The following is a 27,994-nucleotide window of genomic DNA, read 5'->3' on the forward strand; positions in this document are numbered from 1 at the left end:
ACACATACATATTATTATACTGTGTAGTCGCCATTTAGCCGGTTGAGGGGCGCCTGTACAAAAGGCCTATTTTACGTGTGTTAGACCTATGTGAAACAGACGAACCTCAACCGGCTAAATAGCGTCTACACAGTATAATAGGTACTTTGACTGAGATATGAACATCTACTCATACTTACTATTGTAACCCTACAAGACAATCTGTGGCGGGTGGTTGTCCCACCGAGATTGGCATCCCGCGATTTCGCATTCCGCATCTCGCGGTTTATACTAATCCGACACATGATACTAGTATAAGTATTTGCGAGTATGCAATGAGTTTGAGTATACGTGTATACATGTATAATATCAAGAAAATACATTTATGACATGTATGACATACTTCTTTTATGCAAGTTAAAAATTTGCATACATTTATAAACTAATTATGATGCGAAATAATTGCTTTTTTGATGGATTTGATCGCATCATACCACTGACAATGACTGATACTTACTCCATCTCTCATCACCCAACATGCCGATATATCTAATTCGGTCTATATCAGTCTGAAACCGTCTGTGTAGGTGTTTTAAGAAGTGCGTCGTCCACCAGCACATGGGCATATAAGAGAGATATTAACACCAGTTTACAAAACATAAACACTATTGTTCTTTATTTACCAGGCGTTTGCCATCTGATGAACTTTCGTCATCAAGAAGTCCCTCTATCTATCTCCTGCATGGTCTTTGAAGAAGTCCATTCATCTCCAGTTCTGTTGTATATTCGTCTTCGAGAAGTCCATTCATCTCCTGTTCTGTTGTACATTCGTCTTCAAGAAGTCATTTCATCTCCTATTCTGTTGTACATTCGTCTTCAAGAAGGCCCTTCATCTCCTGTTCTACTGTTGTTTTTCTTTCATTTAAATATCGTCTGAAGCAATACACTATAACCGCCCCTGTCACCAACACGGCGCCTGATATACTCAACGCATTCGGGATATCATAAAAGATTAAGATCTGCATGACATATGCGATTGGTATCTCAGACGTTCGGGCAATCGCCACTGCTGTAGCCGTGTCGTACCTCAGGGCTAACTGATATAAGACCTGGCCGAACAGATTCATGACCGTGGATGCAATTGTCCATAACCACGGGGCAACCTCTCCCGGAAATCTCCACCTCTCGATTACTGAGCCTATTGGGAGTCCACCTATGAACATAACCAAGTTGACATGACAGACTATTATCGTTGGGTTGATATCTGTTAATTTCTTCCGAATGATATAACTCACGGCAGAGGTTATGGTCGCCACGATTGCAAATATTGAAGCATAGATCCTTGGTAACTGAAAGCCACTGTCGTTGAAGGAGGTCTCGGAGCGATTACGACAGTCGAATGCTGTCAGGTTGGCGACGATATCAGTGCAGTTTTTATCATTGGCACTGCCGTGTTGAATTCCGCTTGTGTTGGAATAGAGAACGCCTCCGTTCATATGAAACAGCGTTTTAAGAAACGTTGGTTGAACAACGAAAATAACTCCTAACACCATTACAACTGTTAATACAAAATCGAATATCCCGAATGATTCTTTGAGAATGAAATATGCCAGGATTCCAATGATGACGGGAGACGAATACAATATTGCATTTACATCACCAAAACTAAGGCGAAGCAGGGCTGCGAAATATAAGTAGTTTCCGAAAATACTTGCCATTCCAAGTATCCAAGCATATCGGTTTTTTAGTATGATGGGCGGTTCCCCTTTTAGTAGTAGGTAGGCTGCCGCAAATATCACGGTCAGGAGCGACCTGATCCACACAATCTCGGACGACCCCATTCCTTCCACCTTCTTGAACAGAACGAGGCTGACAGAATACAATAGAGCTGACAGAGCCCCAAGTACAATTCCAAGGAATCTTGAAAGCTTCTGAAAACATCGGGCTGGTGATTGGCCTGACATTGTAGCTGAAAATTATGATAATGAGAATATATGTAATACAAAGATGGATTGATCATAGCTATTTTACTGATGATATGAAATCATGTATAATGTCATTATTTTGTTTTAGCCACTGCAGGTGCCCAGCTACATTGCTCTCTTAGTCAAACTCCATTTTACAACAACATGTACATTTATGTTCATGTACATGTATAGCCAAAATGTCGATTTTTCGATCGGGTCAGCCTTTTTCGAATGAACCATTATCAAGGCTTATCACCCCTTGGATTTTAGTTGTAACGTTTTATCCATTGTTTTAACGGGTGGCGAATTATTTCCGATTTTGTTCTCTAGCTGAAAGAACAATCTTTCTCGAATTCTCGCCCATAAAAAGGGGCAGTGTCCTACTTCACGTATAACAGATCCCTGTTCTGTACCATGTACTTATTATTATTACTTTACAATTACGATATATTGGATGTGTTCTGACGCTCACAAATAACCAACATTTGACCTACCTGCTGTCCCAGTACATATACTGTATAGTATCACTTATCCGGGACTAACTTGCCTAACACGCAAAATATTGAATATACACAATCCAGGCCAAGTTATAAAATACCTTTCACTTGTGAGTTTCTTTTCAACGGCAGGCCACAGTTTTAAACCACACTATTGGCCTGGCTGAAATTGACACCATTTTCAAATCGTGCTGGTCAGGACATCTCAGGCATGTTAGACTTTGAGAAAGACAGGCACATTCTGTCACAGTGTATGCTCTGTGGTCAAAATAAAGATTTTACCCGCAATGTTGGCATTTAGTCTCCTCACATCCGTGCTCATGATGGAAAATGCTGATGATGTGGATGATGACGATGTCTACCCTCGACGTCACAGATCATATTCTTTATCTGAAAGAATCCGTCGTTGGATGATTTTCATGCTGCTTACATTTTAAGACAGCCTCGTGGGATTTCAGCCACCGAATTGGTAAGGGATCACAACATCCCTCGAAGGACGATGCGACGATGGCTCAATGAAGAAGAAGAAATTAGGGAGAGGCAGCGTGGGGCCACCAATCGCCAAGCTAGAACAACGTACTCTCTACTATACCACAGTAGAGCATTTCACTGTTGTCGATATCGCATTAAACAGTGAACATTCTACTCTGTGTTTGCTTTTGCGCACATTCTCTGCGCAACGAAGAATACCATTGAATATTATATGAATATTGCATGTCATTGTCAAGCCATAGAATAGTCAAAATTATTTGTCAGGTCAAAAATTATTTCACGAGGCTTTAAACCAAACCTTGAAGAAATCGGCCCAGCAGGTTTTGCACAGCGACCCAAACCACTGTCAAAGTGATTTTTAATCGGCGGATACGCAAATCATGTATGGAGCCAAGACGTGTACATTATGTACTGTAGACAGTGTGTGTTTACATTAGCAGACGATGTTTGTTTGAAGCGAGTCCAGGCCCAACTTGAATGCCTTGTACTTTCTGTTCGTGGATGTAACAGTCCCACCCAATGCAACCTACCTACTTTGTGGGTGTAATTCAAGACTCTGACAGTATCACTGTGCAACTTCCTGGCTTAAAACGCCGTAAATATGCTGTTTTTTATCGCCGATTTCGTCGAAATCTTAATGGCCGCCATTTGCAATATCGCGTCATCGATGACGTCAGCCGTGGAATAATGCCGTGGAATAGTCAAAATTATCGCATGGCACGTGGTCGTGAATGACGCGACGTGATTGGCTCACATACTAATGAGGTATGATAATCTGTAATATTGTTGAATGACCACGTGTTTTTAATTTGTACTAAATATATAGTTTTTGACTGTAGCCGAATAGATGATAAATCAATAAATCAATTTGAATTTGAAATTTTGACTCTTTTATTTCATTTTAGCAGTGAGGATGGGCGGCTACAGGCGGTATCATTTCCAACAACATGTCACAATAAGAGACCTTTTTCCCCTATTATATGTGCCAGGAGTATGAGGGGTTGGGGTGGTTAGGTCCTCTCATTCCCAGCTGCCAGTCACAGTCTGGTAATTTTTTGTCTCAAGTATGAAGTTTGGCAATGATCATGGGTCGGGGTCCTATCATTCCCAGCCACGAGTCAAAATCTGGTAACTTTTTGTCTCACGTATGAAGTTTGGCAGTGATCATGGGTCGGGGTCCTATCATTCACAGCCACGAGACACAATCTGGGAACTTTTTGTCTCACATATAAAGTTTGGCAGTGATCATGGGTCGGGGTCCTATCATTCACAGCCGCGAGTCACAATCTGGTAACTTTTTGTCTCACGTATGAAGTTTGGCAGTGATCAGGGGTCGGGCTCCTATCATTCCCAGCCACGAGTCACAATCTAGTAACTTTTTGTCTCACGTATGAAGTTTGGCAGTGATCATGGGTCGGGGTCCTATCATTCCCAGCCGCGAGTCACAATCTGGTAACTTTTTGTCTCACGTATGAAGTTTGGCAGTGGTCATGGGTCGGGGTCCCATCATTCCCAGCCGTAAGTCACAATCAGGTAACTTTTTGTCTCACATATAAAGTTTGGCAGTGATCAGGGGTCGGGGTCCTATCATTTCCAGCCACGAGTCACAATCTGGTAACTTTTTGTCTCACGTATGAAGTTTGGCAGTGGTCATGGGTCGGGGTCCCATCATTCCCAGCCGTAAGTCACAATCAGGTAACTTTTTGTCTCACATATAAAGTTTGGCAGTGATCAGGGGTCGGGGTCTCATCATTCCCAGCCACGAGTCACAATCTGGTAACTTTTTGTCTCACGTATGAAGTTTGGCAGTGATCATGGGTCGGGGTCCTATCATTCACAGCCACGAGTCACAATCTGGTAACTTTTTGTCTCACATATAAAGTTTGGCAGTGGTCATGGGTGGGGGTCTCATCATTCCAAGCCGTAAGTCACAATCAGGAATTTTTTTGTCTCACATATAAAGTTTGGCAGTGATCAGGGGTCGGGGTCCTATCATTCACAGCCACGAGTCACAATCTGGTAACTTTTTGTCTCACGTTTGGGCCCACTCATTATTAATTCAAGAAGCGGATAATAGACGGCGAAAGCATCTGGCCAACTGTGAACTGTCTACTGTGTAAGTGGAAAATGGAGACAGTGAAGAGTTCACTGTTTTATGCGGAGCATGCTCTGGCTAGAATGCATCGGCAAAGACAAAGATCAGCAGAAATTAACGAAATGGCTATGGGATGCGGCAGGCGGAACATTTTCAGCAGCAATGTTTTTAGCTTAATCCCACAACCGAATGATGATCAACAATGTAATCGCTTTATGTGGTTCTTGGAAACTTTGTCGTGATTTGGTGATGATCGAGATGAAACTTTTTGTTACAGCCCTATGGCCCGAGGTCGACCGTTTGGTTACGGAGTGGATGAACGGACGGCGTGGACAAGGACTCACATTGTCCGAAGAGGATTTGATGATGCAAAGCCAGCATGAGTTCAATGGGTGGTGGGCAGAGGTACCTCATGACGAACAAGAAGAATACCAGATGAACAGACCTCACTTTGCAAAATTAAAAGCGAAAATTTAAGAGGACGGTCATAGGGGTTTTTAAACAGAAATGACCTAAGTTACCGAAAATCTTGCAAGGATTCTAAAACTTTACCTGCAAATACTGATGAACTAGTGGAAAAACTCCCGCCAGGATGTCGCTGCAGCTGTGGAAGAAAATGGAATTGATCTCATGGTTAATGTGAATGAGACTTTTGCCCTATGGGACATGGCTCCCAGATACACATACAGTACTAAAGGAGCATCGTATTATCGTCAGGTCTAGAAGTTGTACAATCGAGGTACACTTCCCAGGAATCATGTGCACAAAACCGGGTGAATCTTCGATTGTCTGTTGGAGGTGGGCATTTCTGTGGGCTGGGAACATGTCCCAAATTATGAGAAAGGGAAGTGCACCCCTGCAAAAGGCAGGAGGCAATCATTAACCCAGGCCAGAAGCGTTTCCCACTGAGTTAGCCCAACCTGTTGGTGAACTTGTTACCCGGACATTTTCTGGAGCGTTAGCTTGTAAATGTTGCATTTCTTCTCCGTCTGCCCTTAAACTCCTAAAGATTACACTGGCGGGTATCTTTCTCCCGTCGAAAGTAATGCCCAACGTTACAGTAACACCAAGCTTTGTGTTACCGCGGGAAGTACGTACGTCTACCTGTTTGCTTCAAAAGTAACATGCTCAGGCTGTGGAAGGCATGGAAAATTGCAAACAATAATGAACATGGCCGATCTCCTGCCATATCAAAGTTTGCGGTCAAGCGCATCATTGGCGAGTCCTGGGGTCAGATAACCGCTGAAACGATCCACACCGCGTGGAGAGCTTCTAGGCTACTACAGAATGAATAACCTGTACCGGAGCATGTTAACCATGATGTAATAGATTTTGGTGGGTCAGACGATGAAGGTAGTGAAGATGGTGTGATCCTTGAGGATGTGTATGACGATATTGAGTGATTTCAGGTTTTTGTACCCCTTGCATATGAACCGTGCATTTTGCCATACTATACAGTATTATATACACCGTGTCTGGTGCCAAATGTGACCCCTCACAGCCAAACCGGGCGTATGTCGCACAGAATATTAGCCCAAATAACACCAGGATATAATGGGGAAAATTGATCCCCCTTTTTCTCTAAAGGCAGACAACATTGAAATGAACCACCAGTCCGCCTCAACCCGTCGAGCTCATAGCAACGAGCGCCTGCTGTGACAGGTAACAAATATGTATAGGGGAATCAGTGGAGTAATGGTTAGAGCGCCGGACTCATAACCGAAAGGTCGTGGGTTCGACTCCGGTTAGAACCACAATACTTGTTTCAGTGTCCCTGGGCAAGACACTTAACCCTGCAGTTGCTTCTCTCCACCCAGGTGTATAAATGGGTACCGGTTGGAATGATCAGCTAGTGCGCTGAATTGACGGCAGCCTTTCTGAGTTCTACTGAAAGGTTTCAGGAGAGACCGGGGTAATAATGTAAAGCGCTTTGAGCGGGCAAACGGCCTGGATACTGCGCTATATAAGACGCATCATTATTATTATTATTAATATATGAAATACACATACATATTATTATACTGTATAGTCGCCATTTAGCCGGTTGAACGACGCCTGTACAAAAGGCCTATTTTATGTGTAGTAGGACTTTGTGAAACCGGCTAAATAGCGTCTACACAGTATAATAGGTACTTTGACTGAGATATGAACATATTTCTATACTTACTATCGTATTCTACAAGACAATCTGTGGCGGGTGGTTGTCCCACCGAGATTGGCATCTCGCGATTTCGCAATTCCGCATCTCGCGGTTTATATTAATCCGACACATGATACTAGTATTAGTATACAGTGTAGACGCTATTCAGGCGGTTGAAGGGCGCCTGTAGAAATGGCCTATTTTATGTGTAATAGGCGGTCGACGGTAATAAAGGCACTGGAAAAAAAGGCACTGGAAAAAAGGTACGGAAAAAAAGGCACTAGGTAAAAAAGGCACTAGAAAAAAAGGCACTGGAAAAAAAGGCACTAGGAAAAAAAGGCACGGGAAAAAAAGGCATTGGAAAAAAAGGCACCAGGAAATCACTATACTAGGTAAAAAAGGCACTGGAAAAAAAGGCACCAGGAAATCTCTAGGTGAAAAATTCACCTCGGCCCAAAATTCATATGGGGTGCCCCCCCGTGCATTTCTATATGTGTTTTTTTGTTAGTTTTTTTCTCTAGGTAAAAACCTGCAAACCTGCCCCAACCCGTTTTAGTTCACATGGGTGAGCTCCGGGGGTGATTTCATGTCATCATGTCTCAGCGTCGTCGCTTACTTTTTGACACTCTTGTGATAAACTATTGTATCTTGTAGAAATAGGTTATTGGTGAGGGAACCCTGAATCTAATTTGATTAAACTACTCGACCAAATCGGATGATCTTTGTATCATTTTTTGTAAGGATTCCCTGCCTATCCAAGCTAGTTTTTCTGGTCGGAGGGTACTGAAAATAGGCTATTCCGGTTTTTTTCTGGTGCCATTTTTCCTGGTGCCTTTTTTTCCAGTGCCTTTTTTACCCAGTGCCTTTTTTTCCTAGTGCCTTTTTTACCAGTGCCTTTTTTTCCAGAGCCTTTTTTTCCTAGTGCCTTTTTTTCCTAGTGCCTTTTTTTCCTAGTGCCTTTTTTTCCTAGTGCCTTTTTTTCCAGTGCCTTTTTTACCTAGTGCCTTTTTTCCGTACCTTTTTTTCCAGTGCCTTTTTTTCCAGTGCCTTTATTACCTACATTCGTAATAGGCCTATGTGAAACAGACGAACCGAAACCGGCTAAATAGCGTCTACACATTATAGGTGCTTTAACTGAGATTTGAACATACATGTATTTCTACTCATACTTACTATTGTTACCCTACAAGACAGTCTGTGGCGGGTGGTTGTCCCACCGAGGTTGGCATCTAGAGGTTTATATTAATCCGACAAATGATACTAGTATTAGTATTTGCGAGTACACAATGAGTGTGCGTATACTTTCACATGTATTATATCAAGAAAATACATTTATGACATGTATGACATAATTCTTTTATACAAGTATAAAAAATGTGCATGCATTTATAAACTTATAATGATGCAAAATAATTGCTTTTTTAATGGATTTGATCGCATCATACCACTGACAATGACTGATACTAACTCCATCTCTCATCGCCCAATATGCCTATATATCTAATTGGGTCTACATCAGTCTGAAACCGTCTGTGTAGGTGTTTTAAGAAGTGCGTTGTCCACCAGCACATGGGCATATAGGAGAGATATTAACACCAGTTTACAAAACATAAACACTATTGTTCTTCATTTACCAGGCGTTTGCCATCTGATGAACTTTCGTCATCAAGAAGTCCCTCTATCTCCTGCATGTTCTTTGAAGAAGTCCATTCATCTCCTGTTCTGTTGTACATTTGTCATCAAGAAGTCCATTCATCTCCTGATCAGTTGTACATTCGTCTTCAAGAAGTCATTTCATCGCCTGTAATTCAGTTGTACATTCGTCTTCAAGAAGGCCCTTCATCTCCTGTTCTCCTGTTTTTTTTCTTTCATTCAAATATTGTCTGAAGCAATACACTATAACCGCGCCTGTCACCAACACGGCGCCTGATATACTCAACGCATTCGGGATATCATGAAAGATTAAGATCTGCATGACATATGCGATTGGTATCTCAGACGTTCGGGCAATCGCCACTGCTGTAGCCGTGTCGTACTTCAGGGCTATTAACATTGTGACCTGGGAGAACAGATTCGCGAGCGTGGATGCCATTGTCCATAACCACGGGGCAACCTCTCCCGGAAATCTCCACCCCTCGATTACTGAGACTATTGGGAGTCCACCTATGAAAAGAACCAAGTTGAACTGACAGACTATTATTGTTGGGTTGATATCTGTTAATTTCTTCCTAATGATAAAAGTACCGGCAAAGATTATGGTCGCCACGATTGCAAATATTGAAGCATAGATCCTTGGTAACTGAAAGCCACTGTCGTTGAAGGAGGTCTCGGAGCGATTATGACAGTCGAATGCTGTCAGGTTGGCGACGATATCAGTGCAGTTTTTATCATTGGCACTGCTGTGTTGAATTCCGCTTGTGTTGGAATAAAGAACGCCTCCGTTCATATGAAACAGCGTTTTAAGAAACGTTGGTTGAACAACGAAAATAACCCCTAACACCATTACAACTGTTATTACAAAATCGAATATCCCGAATGGTTCTTTGAGAATGAAATATGCCAGGATTCCAATGATGACGGGAGACGAATACAATATTGCATTTACATCACCAAAACTAAGGCGAAGCAGGGCGGCGAAATATAAGTAGTTCACGAAAATACTTGCAATTCCAAGTATCCAAGCATATCGGTTTTTTAGTATGATTGGCGGTTCCCCTTTTAGTAGTAGGTAGGCTGCCGCAAATATCACGGTCACGAGCGACCTGATACATACAATCTCGGAGGACCCCATTCCTTCCACCTTCTTGAACAGAACGAGGCCGACACAAAACAAGAGAGATGACAGAACCGCTAATACAATTCCAAGGAATCTTGAAAGCTTCTGAAAACATCGGGCTGGCGATTGGCCTATCATTGTAGCTGAAAAATATGATAATGAGAATACATGTTATGCAAAGATCGATCAATCATAGCTTCTTTACTGATGATTAATAGGCCTACATGTACATTGTCATTATTTTGTTTCAACCACTGCAGGTCCTCAGCTGTATTGCTTTTAAATCTGTTACATGTGCAATCCAGGGTCTTAGTCAAACTCCATTTTGCAACAACATGTAAATGAATATACAGGTATAGCCAAAATGTCGATTTTTCAATCGGGTCTGTCTTTTTCGAATGGACCATTATCAAGGCTTATCACCCATAATTTTTTTAACTTAAATGTTTCAAGATCTTTGTTTTCTGACTGAAAAGACTTTTTTTACTAGAGCTACTTGGACCCACCCGAAAAGTCTATGCATCCGCGACTGCGAAAAGTCGTGGATCCGCGCCTGCGTATTCTGCTAGATCTTGTTCAGTTCTGCTGAATTCATGAATTGTTTCTATTGGTCACAAACAGCTGTGTTCAGAGGTGTAATGCAAGGTCAGCCTTACCTGCGGTTCTCAATATAAAGTAATGAAGGTAGACTTACTTTTAAAACTGGTATGGGGGAAGGAGTAGGCTCATCGGGTACTCTCCGCCATTCTCTTCTCAAGAACAGAACTACGTGTACATTGTGAATGGATTTACCGTGTTATGAAATGTTATCAATTTAATTCAAATGTTACAAAAATGGGATAGTCCATGACAAAAGAACATTAACGGTGGTCATTGAACATTTGTCCTAACAATAACCTGAGCAAAAACTTAATGGAGAATTATACACACTTGCCTAATATTCAGCCCCAAGCTGATGCGGGCACAAAATTATGCTTGTAACGTTATTAAAAACTATGATTAGAGAATGCACGTATGTATTCGATGCAGGGGTGGAATGAAGATGTAACCTTTATTTTTGGGGACAGTTATCCCGCCGAAAATCATAAGGTTGATTTGATAATAAAACCGGTGGGCCCACCCTCGCTATTAGCATGCAGCATTGCCAAATGAGACAATGAGACACGTTTCCCCATTGGCATTATGACTGGGTTCAGCACTCGGTCTTCTTCGCCTCTCCGTTTCCTACCGGTAGACTAGGGAAGATTGTAGTCCACATGCACTTTCCAGCATCCTGACATAACCAGTGGTTTTAATACTCTGCCTCTCGATACAATGGGTGATTTCAAAGTTGGTTTTGGTTTTAGTGTTGGGTGTTAGTGTCAGTTTTATTCTTAATTTCTACCCCTAAAAACCTATGTCTGGATAAGACCAATTCGAGGTTTTAGTTTAACACCAACACCTGGTTTTATCTAAACACCTAAAACCTGGGCTGAAACTAAGAAGAAGTTTTATTCTGTAGGTAAAACTAACACCAAGATGGACAGAGATAAAACCTTGGAAAAACCAAACATGCATGTTGTTGCCGTTGTTACTGTTGTTTCCCTATTGTAACCGCTTCCGATATATATAAATTTGGTCGTCTTCTTTCATGTCCATCATCATTCCCATCAGCGTTCAAAATACCAGCAACTACTTCTTGAAATGGTACGAACAACATGATTTTTTTTCCTTAACACCAACACCAACTTTGAAATCCACTTGGTGTTAATGCCTAAGGTGTTAGTTTTATTGGTAATACAAAATGCACTACAAATCTTCCAAATATAACACCGAGCTGGGATTAAGATCAGACCTTGGTGTTCCAATTGGTTTCAGTGTGAAACTAAAACCTAATTTGAAATAGGATAATGCTAAATCTGAGTGTCAAAACTAACACCAGAACTGATTTCATTTATGGTGTTGTGGAGAGTTTTAGTTTTAGTCCCGGTGTTAGTTTTTGACACTAAAACCATCCCTTAGTTTTAAGCTAAAACCGGACATAATGCTAAAACCAACAAACACCGGCTTTGAAATAGGATGAAACTAAAACCCGCTACATTTCAATGCTGGCTTAATCAAGGGTTTTAGTGTTCCATTTAGTTTTAAAACTAAATCTAAAAACTGACTTTGAAATCACCCAATGTATTTCAAACGAGGTAGGAGTATCAAAAACCTGTATCTCAGGACGACTTTCCAGATGAGAAGCAAGGCCAGTTGTTTTTACCATCATATAAATGAGGCATCCGTTTTACACATCTTCTCATATACTTTCAGATGGAAACTATAGGAGATGCATACATGGTAGTCGGGGGTCTTCCAGAGTACATAGAAACGCATGCTGATCGCGTTGTGTCCCAAGCAGTCGGCATGATAGAAGTGTCAAGATATGTGATGATGCCTGCTGATCAAAAACCAATACAGGTAACAAAAAATGTCGTCAAGTTGCTCTTTATTAAAGGGGTCATGCCGACCTACCAGCGGTGAGCACCAATCCTTAAGTCTCCTCGGCGGTAGACCGGCATGTAAAGGGGTACGCTGTTCGTAATTACTGGTAATTTGAATGTAAAATGCCGTACATGTACATGTAGTGCAGTTGACGTGCATTCGAATTTGCTGAAACGTGTGTTATTTATCGTATTTTTACATCGGTCTACACAACGGCAATGCGGAATTTATATCTGGTACGTATTTACGCGATTTGAAATTTTCCAATTCGATTACAAATGTCGAATTTTTAACTACGGCGTATAATAGGCCTTTAACTATCATTAGGTGGATCAGTTGATCTTCAGAAAACCCGAGGTGCACACTTGTACTAACAGCATTGGTCACAGCCATGCTCTATGAGACGACACAGCTTTTTGAATATTCACGCCACCATCAGCTCGACATGTTTTCTATCAGACGCAAACCGCACTCTTCCAACTGTAGATGATTAATTTCGGTCTGAGCTTTTAAAATGTTTTTTTGGGTGGTCTGAGTACCATTAACAACAGAAACATGAAGTAACCTGCGGGTTAGGAGGAACCAGCAAATCACGCAAAGTATAATCGTTATATCGATTACATGTATTAATTAGATTCGCGTGGCGTTCTATCAGGCGAACGAAATCATCATAAAACGTACGGGCCCGCTTGTTTTGAATGATTGGCTTTCGCCGCGTTTGATTGAGAATTACTCAGAATAATTTCCATCGCTTAGCTCTAAGCAAAGGCTGCGTATGATAATAATATTCATAAGGTGTAGTTTCGTCGTTCTATAAGACCGCTTCCGCTTCAAGTTATGCCCCAAATATGCACATACATACCACTGAACATGTTAACTTAGATAGACAGTGAGTTGGCGATACCGATTTTAAAATCCGATGATCTTGATGTCATGCTTCGGATTGGCTTTTGTGCTGATTCGCAGTGATGAAGTGAAGCGATTGGCCTTGCATGTAAAACCGTTGAAACTGGGGTATATACAGAACATGGAGAATGTTTGTGGAACAGTTTGATTCAAAAACCTACATCAAAACCTGCATTAAAAAACCCGCATTGTACATGTAACAGTTTGATTCAAAAACCTACATTAAAACCTGCATCATAACAGTTTGATTAAAACCAATAGCGGTATGATTCATAAACCTACATTATAACCTGCATAACCTACATTAAAACCTGCATAACCTGCACTAAAACCTGCAACATAACAGTCTGATTCAAATCCTGCATTAATACATATTTTTGTGCGTTATCATTTGAGGATCTATTTCCTCACTAATCATATACAGGGAAATGTGCATGTACGTTCACGCCGTCATAACGGTAAGATTTTCACTGTTTTGCAAAGAGGTCGCTTCTGCTATAGATACGTATAGGGCATGCAATGCAACGAATGATGCACATATGTGTTTGAATCTCACTCAAATCTCCTGTGGAAGAAATGTTTCAGAATAGCCAGCTCTTTTTGAAAATATCGGCGGTTCGAGATTTCACCCGTGGCTGAAGAGGACGAGCCCCTTTAAGGATCTACGCCGTTTATTAAAAACTATGAAAACTAGACTCAAATTTAAATATTTCTAATTGTGTAATGTTAAGTAGCCTGCATGTACACATTGAATATAAATTTCAACAATGCCGATGTAAAGAAGACAGTCATGCAATTTCTATAAACACCAGGTTTCAGCGAATTTGTGTAACAGTGTCCTGAAACACTGTTTATTATATATTTGGACTTTACCATTCTAGGCCCAAATACATTTAATCATCTTGTTCGTGATTCTCCTTGTTCTTATCAAATCCAAGAATTTCTACCAACTCTTCTTGATCCGTATTGTCCCGGTCCTTCAAATATCGCCTACAGCTATACACCAGAATCGCACCAGTCACCAAGATGGCGCCCGTTGTACTCAGTAGGTTAGGGATATTATGGAAGAAAATGATCTGTAGGACGTACGATATCGGGATCTCAGATGTTCGAGCTATCGCCACTGCTGTAGCCGTTGCGTACCTCAGGGCTAACTGCCATGCTACCTGAGCAGCCAGATTGCTGAGGGTTGCTGCAATGATCCACAACCACGGGGCAACCTCCGCTGGAAACGTCCACCCTCCGCTCACCGAAACGATTGGAATTCCCCCCAGAAAGACAACGATGCTGAACTGGCAGACTATTGTTGCTGGGTCGATGTCTGCTACCTTCTTCCGAAAGATGTAACCAATAGCCGAGGTAATGGCTGTTATGATGACAAGGAAACAGGATGTCATCCTTGATAAATGGAACGAGTCCGTGGACACAGAATCTGTGCAGTTTCGAAAGTCCGATATGTTAGCGGCGCCAATAGTGAAATTTGCAGAAGTTCCGTTTCTGCAATTGAATTTCGACATAAACTTGCTCGTATTGGAATGCACAATGACGCCTGTGTTTGAGTACATCATATTATTGTCGCTTGTGTTGTTGGGCACATCACCGTCTAAATGAAACAGTGTCTTTAGAAAGGTTGGTTGAATGATGAGAAGAACTCCAAACGCCATTACAAGTGTAACAAGAAAATCGAAAATTCCAAAAGGATCTTTTAGAAAGCAAAAGGCAAGTATCCCAACTATGATGGGAGCTGAGCAGAATACTGCATTGGCATCTCCAATACCCATTCCAGCCAAAGCGGCGAAATACAAGTAGCTATTTAACGACAAAAGACCAAGCAACCAGATGTGATAGTTTTTGAGTACGATTGGAAGTTCTCCTTTCAGTAATAGGTTGGTCGATATCAATGCTATTATCAGGAAAATTGTTCTGATACACACGGCCTCAGACGAGCTCATTCCTTGCACCTCCAGGAAGAATAGTTGACTCACACTGTAAGCTAGTGCTGAGGCCACCCCGAGAATCATTCCAAAAAAACTCGGGAGCCTGATGTCGCGACACCATCGGATCAGTGATTGGCATTGCATTGTCTCGCTGAAAGGAATCAGAAGGGAGAATTAGTTTGGCGAGTGAGGCTTACGCTGGTATCTTTTGACTCAAATGCACCATCAGTTTATACAGACGGTGTTTATGCCCAGGCAAAATTGAGGGCATATGGTCCATGCGTCGGTGTCGGTATCAGTGTTCGTTAGCAGTGGTGGGACCTGTACAATCTCTCGGAATAGATAACATCATGCTGGCCAAACAAGCTGCAAACACAAAGGACCATTACCACCTGTTCTTTAGTTCGTTGTGCCAGAGTCTTTCAAATAAATTTGAAAGACTTTGGTTGTGCCAACATGTATATCCAGGTTTGTTTTGGCTGGCAGTGACTTCCTCCGACTGGTGTGTAAGTGACTATGCCGGTGTAAAAGAAATGCAAGTCCCCCGGAATCTAAGTCCGGTCATTGTGTTAAAGTGAACAGAGTCGCCGAGTTACCTTGTTGAAGATTATGTCGCTAACCCTTGCCAAACCATTAACCACATTCATTGACAATACACAGCTATTGTATGGGGTCCTGCATTCCTAGGACGTCCATTCCTTTTACACCGGGACGCGGACTTGGTAGACTTTCTGGTGAGGCAATTAACAAATCTAGGTTATATGTATGCGAGGCTTTTGACGCTGTATAAATGTTTGACAAATAGCACGGTGATGTTTCATCACCAACTGATGATGTTGACATAGACCCTTTTACACCGGTGGAAGCCACTGCTGCCCAAACAAACATAAATATAGGCACAATGAACAAAAGATTATGTGGTGTGTGACCATGTGGTCGTGTTTGTCGCTAGTTTGTTGCGGCCAGCAAGCTTCCTCCGCCTGGTGTATGGGCCTCTTACTCAAATAGCATTCCGCGATAATGAGGTCACTGCAGCTGCTGCCCTCTATTTCCCCATCGCTGAATTACAGGCAATGTCGGACAAACATGCGGTTTCGTAATGGATTCAGGCTTTCTTACTAGGGCAGTTAGATTCAATCTGGCACATGTCCGAGTGTTGGAAATACTACATAATTGTTCTGAATAGTTCTCTCTCTGACTCTATGGTATCATTCATGCTAAAAAACAATGCAGGGTCAAAGATAATTGACTTTGAAATAAGCTCAAATGCGTAGAAATAAGTGTCGGTATCCGACTGTCACGTGACTAAAACGTCATCAATATCTTATTCAAATGACCTTGTGAGCTATAAATAGTAACGTCGCGGAATGCTATTAGCCAGTCATGTAGGCAACATGAGTACTAGTTGAGTGGACACTGTGACTCGTATTGTCTTCTGTTTCTGCAAATAAATTTGAATTTGACAACATGGTCAAGTCTTTCAAGTCACTTTTCCCTATAGTTCGGTTTCAAATTGAGGCGAAAGTGATCCAGTATTTACACTACAGTATACAACATACCATGTGCACTGATTGTCGTTATACAAAAAAACAACACTTTGGGATGGTGCTGGTCACTAGAATTAGTGACAACACGATTGACTCCCATGCAAAACAGTGAATTGAAACTCTTACCGTTATGACAGTATGATCCAAACACGTGTTATCTACGGCAGCAAGCGATTGCGGTGACAATCTGGTCAAAAAGACACTGAATCTCACGAATCAATCGGGTGCATGCCAAGAATATTTCTGTACTTCATGCTATTCAATTTGTAGTCGGCCAAAGTGCACACGGTGGCCAATCAAGGACATTGTTATATATCGCTCATGCTTACATGTAACCAGAGTCTTTCATGTAAACCAACCTGTCGCATTCGCAGAGTAAGTTCTGACGAGTGATTACATTATAGCTCTGTACACATTGACAATTCGGTAACATTTTCGGAAACATCTCGGCAACACACCTGGCTAAAAGAATTTGGCCCTGTATACACATGATAACAATTCGACAACATGTTGGGCAACTTGTTTCGGATGTTTCTGAGAAAAATGAGGATTTTGGAGGGAAATTCATAAAAATTGGAAGATTCCAAGAGAAGAAGACGTATTGTCGGGGGCTCTGCCAGAATTTTACGTATCCTGATTGAAAGACGGCAAAGAAGACGTAAAGATGAGAAAAGAGTGTGGACAAGACCATGGATATATATGAGAGACCAGCATGGGGCCTACCACTGTCTCCTGTCTACTGTCATCCCATAAACAGGCACAACTTTCCCATACTGCGATAAGTTGTTCCACTTCACTCAATAACCATTCCTTGCTGGAGGCTGCCAATTTGACGACATCACATGGCTTCAGGTAGATCATGTGGTTTGTGGCCTATTTCTGATTGGATAAAACTCGACAACATCATTAGCATCTCGGCAACGAAATTGATTTTGTATTATTTCGACAACATTTGAGCAACATTTGGACAACATGTTATCGAGTGTTCCCGAACTGTACACACTGCCAACATTTTCGATAACATCGCACCTGGACAACATGTTGCCCAACATGTTACCCAAAATGTTGTCAGTGTGTACAGAGCGTAATGTCTGCCTGAACAATGTATCACAAACATCCAGGCCCAGCCAAGAAAGGTTATGTCCGATCAAAGATAAAATTATTTATTCGTACGCGATATTGCTCATGCATAACTAATTTTGGTTGTCGTATTCGCAGTAAATCTGGCAAATGGAAGGGGCGACAGGTGATTACATAATACGCTGTTACCACTGCTGCCTGCCTTAACAACTGCCAAAGTCATCAACATGATTAGCCATGGATGAGCGAAATAGCGTACGAATCAATTTTGTCTTTAATGGGAGACCGTGAGTGCGTCGTTGTCCTCTGGCCTCACGAAAGCCAGCGGAACCTTCTCATGCCATGTCGGCCCGACCCAAATGCATTCTCTATCAATATGACCCACTTTCCAACTTATCACCCACCTTCACTTTGTCTTGCCGGCGGGTATCATGTGCGACGAAGGACCATACTTAAAGAAGTACGCCGTCCGTAGTTACTGGTGGTCCAGAAAAAATAGAAATGCAATCATTATGCATACACGTTTGCTGAAACTTGGCATTTTTATTATGTGTATACATTGTACATGTATCTGTCTGCAAAACGGCCTAGTTGATATTTATATTTAGTAGATATTTTCACAATTTAAAATTTTCAAATTAGATTACAAATTTTAAATATTCAACGAACTGAGTAGGCCTTTACATCAGTGCTTTAATGTACATGAGACAACTTCACTGTAATGGAAAAATACACTTCCGTGTCTCTTTTCTGAGCGATGCTGCAGGAAAGGCGTGTAACTTAATATCGGCAAAATCAAAGGGACATAATCGAATTAAATTGCATCCAATCAAGACCACCCTTCCCTCAGTACCGGTTACCACGGTAACCGAGTAATAAGACAATTGTATTCGTTACGGCGTGCGAATTAGTTCGTGTTATCATATCACTTCTCGTTTAGCAAAACCGTCTGCCCTATATATCGACGAAGAGATAGCCGGAAATGTCGCAATTTCTCTGCGTGGGTACGCCTAGTTAACAAAGACATAAAATCAAAACAGTGATGATGATGATGATGATGATGATGATGATGAAGTTGACGACGATGACGATGACGGTGACGGTGACGGTGACGAGACGGTGACGATATTTTATTCGGTTTGGTCATGCGCCTGTATTTGCTGATAAAATGTAAACTTTATGTCGAGCTACACTTAGCGAACTGGGGACGTCATTCTGAGGAAATCAGTGGTTGGTGTTCGCTTCTCCAACCCTGCACACAAAACCTTGCGCCGACTTTACCCCAAATTGCCACACAGAAGATTTCTTTCTACAGGACGTGCCGCGCTTCGACCGATTCCAGTCGGGCGAAATATCGTTAACTTCTCTCTGAAGCAACTTCAGACCTAATGATTCATGCTTTTCAGATTCGTATAGGAGTGCATTCGGGTCCAGTGGTGGCTGGTGTGGTAGGCCAGAAGATGCCTCGCTATTGCTTGTTCGGTGATACAGTTACTATAGCCAATAAGATGGAGAGTGTCAGCCAACCTGGCAAGGTTACCATCAGCGACCAGGCAAAGGAGTAAGTACATGTAATACCAAAAACCTATGAGCATGACGAGCGAGTAAAAATACGTTCGATAACTTCGTTCAGTGGCCTACATGTATTTTAAACTTGTCTGACTGATGGAAGTTTTCAGCCATTCTGACGAGGCTAACATCAGCTTGAAGTCAACACTTCAAGCCACCAAGCATATGTTCAAAAAGGTCCTTGTGACAAAGTGGTCTAGGGCCTACTTTGTACTATTAGACTATGCGATTGGGAAGAAGATGCAATCTCCTCGTTCTTATCTTTATCAGCGTAAACTCTGTCCAATGCTTCCAGTGTTTCCCCCTACGATCCGCTAGTGGATTTATAGAAGATGCCGATATCATAATATTGGCGCAAGACCAAAGCACCCCTTAGAGACCCGCAACCCATATCTTCATGCCAACTCTTCTGCGTTGGTCCTGCGTAAGCTTACTTTCTCCCCCTAATTGTGATTTTGGTACGCTGAGACTGGCCACCAATGGTTGGTTCTTTCATCCTTTCTTTCATCCATTTCCAGGTACATAGTCAACCCGCTAGACTTCATCTTCGAGGAGAACATGTCAAGGCCAGATATGCCCTGTCGCTGCTTCTTCGTCACCACGCAACCCAACTCTCCACGCCACCTATCGCCAATGGACTTCAATATGGCCTTGCCATTGGGATTATTCCGCACACCAAATCCGTCCCCTACCAACTCCCCTGGTTGTCTTTCACCTGCCTCTCCCACGACCGAGGATTCACCTCTCTCTCCAAGAAGGATGAACTCACCGCAGAACATGAGCCCGTCATTCAAGGTAAGTTGGGGCCCGGGACACTTGGCCATTGGAGATGTTCCAAAAAAATGGGCTATTCGCACATTGGCTGTATGATGCTAATCAGCACATCGTTATGGTATTTTGTCGTTCGAAGCCGTCATTCTGCAGTTCTCATCATTCTGTCGATCATCTTTCGCGGAGAACGAAATACAGAGCGTAGGCGTTATATCGTTAAACCTCAAACATCATAACCGTCCATAAGCTTCTCAAAATAAAGCCTTGTTATTGACTCATGATATACATTTATCTAGTAATTGGATCGGCGATTAAATAGAATTTCAGGAATGTATGTCGGAGTCCAAAGAAGTGTCCTTGCAAATTTATATCCAGCAGGATTTTAAGGACCATTCTTTAAAATGCATTCTTAATTCATCCATATTTCAGATGCCAACAATAAAGATCTCGGACACCGACTCAGAAACCACGGACCGTATCGCCTCATTGGACGCCAAGATGGTGCACTACACCAAAATCGAACAACGTCTGCGTCAAAAGCTCAATCTGAGCACCCCGGAAACATTCCAGAAACGCCACAAGGAACGCAAACAACATCGTAGAAAAAGCTTGGATAATGGCCGTAAGTCTCCCGAGGGTAGACCGCGGCAGAGTAGGTCGTTATCTTTTTGCCAGTTTTTTAACATTCCAACCGATGATGTGCCAAGTCCCGAGGAGACATCTGGATACACATACGAGATGAATATGGCCCGTCTCCTCGGGGAAAAGTTACAGGCTTACGCTGCTCAGACGGAGAAACGGGTTTTTGCAGGCGACTCTGAGGATGTACGGTACATCGCTGATGACTATACTGATGACTCTTATAGTGCCAGTCTGTCCTCTCGGTCCAGTAATGCCAGTTCACGTAAGTCCTCAATGGAGGAATGCGATTCCGATAGCTCCGACAGAGAAATCAGCAGGAGGCGCCACCGGCGTCGAAGGTCTGCTGAGCCGCTTGTGACCTCGCCTGCAGGACGTGAGGACTGTGATAGCCTTTCGCCGTTTCGACAAAGGTCAAGGTCAAATACTTTAGAGACTATAACAGAAACGACGCATTCTAGCACAAATGCTTCGGGAATTGGCTCCGCGAAGGAAGAATCTTCAGAAATAACAACACAGAGTACGGCTCATTTGGAGAACGAGGACAACAGTCCTCCTTTGGTGACCAATGCCAAGGTGTCTTCTGCAGAAGACGGCTCATCAGATCCTCACCCTGGTTCCTGTGATCCTAACAGACGTCCCTCCTCTCAACTAGACTTGGAACTTTCTGAAAGACGAAGTAGTTATAGTGGCGAGGCAACCAATAATGAATCACGTGTACCGAGAGTGGTTATGACCTTAGAAATTGATAAAGATGGTCAAAATAATCAACATGCGCAAGAATACGTGAAATCACCATCTGTAGTAATTGGACCCCTTTCCAGAAAAGGTTCTGGGGCCAGTTCTGATAATTCTGAATCAGGATCCCGACGTTCTTCTTATCATCTTGAATTGGAGTTGGCCGAACGTCGGAGCAGTTATAGTGGTGAAACAACCTGTCTTGAGGATAATGCACAAGATGCATCAATGTTGGTGAAATCGCCATGTCTAGTTTCTGGACCACTCAACACGAAAAGCCCATTGCCTCTATGCTTTGGTACAATTAGTGACACTGAAACTAATGATCCATCCGGTGCGTCCAAGCTGGCAGCCGCAGAACAGCGCAATAGTTACACTGGGCAGACAGTTTCTGCAGTTGAATTGGATGTACCTCACTTAGGAGTTAAATCACCACATATTGTTTCTGGGCCGCTGTGTAAGAAAGCTCCAGTGATTTATTGTGATAGCCCTGAAGATGCAAATGTATCCTCCGATCAGATAGAACTTGAAAATTCTGAAAGGCGAAGCAGTTATACTGGTGAGACCACCTTGCACACTGCCCCTCGGGTACTTGTTAAATCACCCTGTGTTGTTTCTGGGCCTCTCAATAAGAAAAGTCCTTTGCCATTTGGCTATGGATCTGATGATGAAGATAGCGATATTAATATAAAAAAACAGTTAGAACTCGATAATTCAGAACGGCGCAGTAGTTACAGTGGCGAAAATGCTCCGAATTTGAAGGTTAAATCGCCCTGTGTAGTTGCTGGGCCTCTGAATAAGAAACGTCCTGTACCATCTAGCTATGATTATGACGACGAGGATAATAACACTTCGACCAGTCAGTTGGAACTGGAGAACTCTGAACGTCGCAGTAGTTACAGTGGGGAATTACCTGTGCAAAACACACCTCAATACCCAGTGAAATCTCCGTGTGTGTCTGGACCGCTTAAGAAGAAAAATCCATCACCGTTTCTCTACACCCCTGGCGACGAAGAAACTAAACAAACGTCAAATGTGTTGGAGTCAGAAATCTCTGAGCGGCGTAGCAGCTACACTGGAGAAGAGATTCCCATTGCAGCAAAAAATATTCAAACTATGCCTCGTGTTAAGTCACCCTGTGTCGTCGCTGGACCTTTGGGGACAAAACGCCGGTTGCGTTCTTATGGCGGTGAAGATGATGAGAAAGATGTTCCATCACACCTGTTAGAGTTAGAACGGTCTGAACGACGGAGTAGTTATAGTGGCGAGACGGTTACCGTGGCAGAAACTCGTCATACACCTCATGTAAAATCTCCTTGCGTTGTAGCGGGGCCTCTTCGTAACAAAGTTCGGGAACCTCGAAATGATTCTGCGGTTGAAAATGTAACTTATCTTTCGTCAGAGGTGGACTTGATAAAATGTTTGCCTGTTAAGTCGCCTTGTATTAATGCGGGGTCTTTGTCTAAGAGAAAGCAGCCACTTCATCACGATAGCAATGATGAAACGGATGCAAATGTGTCTAGTCATCAGTTAGAGTTGGAACTTTCAGAACGCCGAAGTAGTTATAGTGGCGAATGCAACGATTTGGAAAAGTCCACAGGAAGTATTGGTTCGGTCAAATCACCCTCGGTAATCTCTGGACCTCTTTTCCAGACCAAGCACAAATCACACACGATAGGTGCAGGGGAAGTAAAAAGGTCCAAGTCTGAGTCTGCCCCAGAACAACTCGAGTTGTTGTCTACAGAGCGGCGCAGTAGTTACACCGGGGAGAATGTCAGCCCAAGGCAATCAGAACACCTGACTATAGCAACTTCTCAAGTTGTCAAGTCGCCCTTAGTTCTTGCTGGACCCTTACACAAGGATAAGAAGGAAAAGAGCGAGAAATCGTCCCTTGAGAGTGGAAATATTGAGCCCGTGACAAGACGTCAGTCGTATCAACTTGATTTGGAACTTTCGGAAAGACGGTCAAGTTACAGCGGCGAGGTTGCACCATTAGGGACCTCCGTTATTCCACGCTCTGTTGAACCGTTGAAATCTCCTTCGATAGTTGTGGGGCCGCTTTGTTCGGGCAGAGTGCCTTCCTCTCAAGAGGGACCCGAGGTACGGCGCACGTCGCTCAAACTTGAACTTGAGCTGACTGAGAGACGAAGCAGCTACAGCGGAGAGACCACAAATTCACTGCTACCTGGAACGGGCCCTAGAACGGGCCAGGTGGAACAACCACATGAGGTTCTTAGATCCCCTTCGGTTGTGGTCGGGCCGCTTTGCAAGGCTGACAGGCGTGCTTCTGAGGGCACCTTTGGGCAAAGATCGTTTGGCTGTCATTTGGAAGTTGATGTTCCGGAGCGGCGCAGCAGTTATGGCGGAGAAGCTTGGGGTAAATTATCAAGCATGGAAACCGACAGTGACATTTCTCCCTCTATCGTCAGAGGGTCACTCCCTGGCAACAGAAGCACCTCAAAGAATGAAGTGCCCAGGGACTTGGGACTTCAGCACTCGAAGCAATACCTGAAGGAATTGTCTCAATCTTCTGATACCGAAGTATCTAAGAAACGTTCTTCAAATGTCGGACATAAAGTTAAGTCGGCATGGGAAAGTTCGGCCAAGAAGAAAGAAAAGCTCACTCCTCAAAGCAGGCGGACTGTCTCTGCCCGCTCTAATCTGTCTACGCAGTATCTGTGCCCGCACTACAATCTTGCTGGACGGAGGGTCACTGGGCCCAAAACAATCCCTAATCACGCTGATGGTGCAACAAGTCTATTTGCGTCAGAGGATGAGAGGTCAAATGTAAAAATCGGGGCGGGAGATCTTCGAGATGCGGGGAAGCATGATGCGGCTGTTGGGGGTTCCCCTGCTGGTCAGGGCGGGAGGAGGCGGGAGAGACGGAACAGTACGGGTATACCAAGTATGCACGAACCTCGAGTCATACCGATCACCAAGGCGCACAGTGCGCGCGAATATAGCATAGAGGACCATATCGATTCCAGTAAAACCTTGGTTCTGAAGGAAACGTTGGTTAAAAATCTTGAACCACCTGCTTTCATAGTCTGCGCGCGCAGCAAATCCGATTCCCAAATTGATTGCATCTTTGCAGCTTATGAGAATCCTCCTGAGGTATCGAGGACTAAACCACGTCACCTCCTGTCCCCTGATACTATTCGGCATGGCTATCAGCTTGGGTCAAGGTCGCCAACATCTCCCGGGACGCCGAGACGTAAAAGCCGGTTGGGAAGACCGAAAGTCAAACTAGAAAGCCTGATGGATGCTCAGATTGACGAATTTGCTCAACATGTGAAAAGTCGTCGAAAGTATAGATCTACCTCTAGCGAGAATCGGCGGAGTTATAACAGTCTTGGGAGATATCATAGGCTCGGCTGTAGTGTGTGTTTGGTGACGGGCCGGGCGGCCGATGCAGCGCCGGATAGGCTTAGTGTCAATGGGCGTTTGTCCCCGCGGACCCGCACTCGCGGTAACCACAGTCCTGGCTCGGAGGATACCGAGGGAGGGAATGGAGACAGCAGTAGGAAGTCTAGTAGTGATGAGAATGGGAATAAGAGTAGAATAACGGTGCCAAACCGGAATGATAGCATGATGACTTCCCCTAGTCAGAGCAGAAAACGCGTCAGCAAGATACCTTGTCCAGTTCCAAAACCCAGAGACGACCATCCGAAAAACTAAGGCCGTCTGAGTTCTGAAGTGAAATGTAACTGCTCCTGTTGGGCCAACCTGACAAGCGTAAGTCTCGGTGATCAACACTTATGGAACATTTAGGTCCTCGTGTGGAAATATAAACACGATATGACTTCGGTTTAAAAACTGGTGTGAAAGGAATGTTAGGCTCATTTAAGTAGATGTCCCAGTCACAAAAACACTTATTCGCGGCCTTGTCTGTTTCACCCAAAAATCGCTCGTATGTGGACTTGCATTTGGGTAAAACCTGTCCGGTCTTTCTGGTGTGTAACCGTGCAATTCTGTCTCACCGGTCTCTTTGCTGTATGCTGTATGTCAGTATAAACTATATGTTCTTCGTTACTGTAAATGTCATAAAAACTAAGTTTACTTTGCTCTTCCCCCATCATTATCCTCCTGTCAGAGTCTTTGAATAAATTTATTGAAAGACTCTACTTCTATCATGTTAACTGAATTACTGGTGTATTTCCTCGAAATTTTATCTTGAGTGTCCAGCCAACTTCTGATATAACCGTATCAGTACAGTTACGGTTGTATATATCATATGTACCTACTACTTTCAGCGTTTTTTTTAACCTTTGGGTTTTGTGGGGACCATTCCGGGTGCTCTCACTAAAGCAGCGGTGCTTCTATGCTAGCCTTATAGGAGAGAAGGTCGAACCAGAATTTGTCCTATGTGGTGGGTCTTGACGACTGTAACCTACGGGGATCAGTGGGGTATGGGTATCACTTCACCAAATTCGTTGCCTCTTCAACTTTCTCGTGCGGAATCCACACTAGTATAAGGTCACTGGTAGCTGTTGGGACTGGAAAGATTGAGAGAAATGGACTAAGATTAAAAATGTGTAACGATTCTGTAAATGTGACGTTCAAATAAACCACTGTTTACCCAATATAATCGGTGTTCTGACATCACCAACCTCATATTTTTACCAAAGATTGTGGTTAGATATAAAAGATGTAACGTTATTCAATAAACCATAATTCGTATTTCTCGTGTTCCCTTTATTCATTCTGTGATCGTCTTGGCTCAGCCGCAAGGAAAGTGCATGAATGGTGATCGTGAGCAGTGTAATTGATACTGCAGGTCAGGCGTAATCCCTGAGAAAATCAGAGGCTCGCCCCCTCGAAATTTACCTCATATCAGGATGGTCAGGCATTTGTCATTCAGAAGTTGGCTATCTTATTCTACACCGAAAGACTGGCCATCACCTGACTGTCACGCCCAGGACATGGTTGCGACACCGTAAGACTCAAAATTGAGACTGTCACAACTGGAGCAGATTAAATTATCACAACAGGATTGAAGAGCAAATGGGACAGAGTTGCGGCACGGAGAGACTGCCACAACCAGATCAGAGGCAAAAAGGGGACATGGGACATCGACGATATGAGGGCACCCCAGCCTTCCTCTCACGCGCCCAATGAGAAGGGAAATAATGTGCGGTGTCGTCTGCCAGGGAGACACCCGAGGGGACGGACTCAAACTTGGGGGGGGGGGAGGGCACTCTAGTGGGGGAGGGGAGAGAAAAGAATTGCATATCCCCGTAATTCCGTTGCAGACACCTGGGAACACCCGCTCGACACGTGCAATAAAAGCATGAGAAGGGGAAGAAGCCTATACTCTTACCGGCCTAACTAGACCAAAGGTCGACTGAGAAAGATCAATGGGTGATATGAATAAAGACTAGCAAATGCTTTTATCTAAATCTCCATGTACATTTACACTAGGCCTTCATGTACAAAACCGGAGTAAAAGCATTTGCTAGTCTTTATTCATATCACCCATTGTGCGCTTTCGCCGATGACGCCAATCAAGGGTGAGATTGGCACAACCATGGGTCCGCGACCAAAGGGAACATGGCGACAACAACGAACGACACGGAGGGATTCGCACAACCAGATCAGACACCAAACGGGGCAAGGCTGTGTCAGTGCGATATGCGGTGTGATATGCCTTGTCTTGTCATTGCCTTTTACATCATGGGGTAATTATATGTTCATGAATCTGGCAGGTGCTTTAGTTCACTCCCTGCGATCATCTCAAATAGGTCTGATTTTGCTTTGCGTGGCCTGCCCCATCATGGTTGCGTCTTCGACATGTTGGCCTTTCTGCCTCTATAATCCCATACAGTGTCTCTATAAGAGTCTCAGCTTTCCCCTTGATCATGGTGGTTGCTCCGCCTGCAAGGCCTGTGTAAAAGTTTAAAATGTCCTATGATAGAATGCTTATGAATAAAATGTCCTATGATAGGAACAATTGATCCTATTGTGCACTTATAATCTCTGAGGTATTGATAGTCACGGCCTCTATAGTACCATATACATGTACCATGATCCGACAGAATACAGTTGGGCCGAAAACTTTTTCCAGGGGGACATTTTCTCCTTCTACACCAGGTCTCCCCCGCAATTGTCTTCACTAAGTCTGCGGGAGCCCCATACCAGGTCACCGTAAGGTTACGCGGCTCCACCAGCCAACTTGTCCGCCCGCTCATTGAGTCTGATTCCAGCGTGTCCTGGGATGAAGGCTACAGATTGTCACAACCAAAGCAAATACCAAAGGGGAGGACGGTGGCACCACGATCGAGGGAACCGAAAGGTTCCGTCCCACCAGCCAACTTGTCCGCTCGCTCATTGAGTTTGATTCCAGCGTGTCCTGGAATGATGGCTGCGGATTGCCACAACTAAATCAGATATCAATG

The 27,994-nt window shown here is 43.4% G+C and overlaps 1 protein-coding gene across 1 annotated transcript in view; it reads left to right on the forward strand.

The window, feature by feature from the left end:
- The window catches only part of LOC135493247 (uncharacterized), a 99,238-nt gene extending 72,980 nt beyond the window's left edge, over positions 1–26,258 (forward strand). Inside the window, exons 2-5 of the mRNA XM_064780383.1 lie at positions 12,242–12,388; positions 19,289–19,443; positions 19,970–20,246; positions 20,652–26,258. Of these exons, the coding sequence (XP_064636453.1) occupies positions 12,242–12,388; positions 19,289–19,443; positions 19,970–20,246; positions 20,652–25,277 (5,205 nt within the window). The 3' untranslated portion in view covers positions 25,278–26,258. The remainder of the gene's footprint in view (positions 1–12,241; positions 12,389–19,288; positions 19,444–19,969; positions 20,247–20,651) is intronic.
- Positions 26,259–27,994: the final 1,736 nt, after the last annotated feature.

The sequence above is a fragment of the Lineus longissimus genome, chromosome 9 (assembly GCF_910592395.1).
Source record: "Lineus longissimus chromosome 9, tnLinLong1.2, whole genome shotgun sequence".
Lineage (NCBI taxonomy): Eukaryota > Metazoa > Nemertea > Pilidiophora > Heteronemertea > Lineidae > Lineus > Lineus longissimus.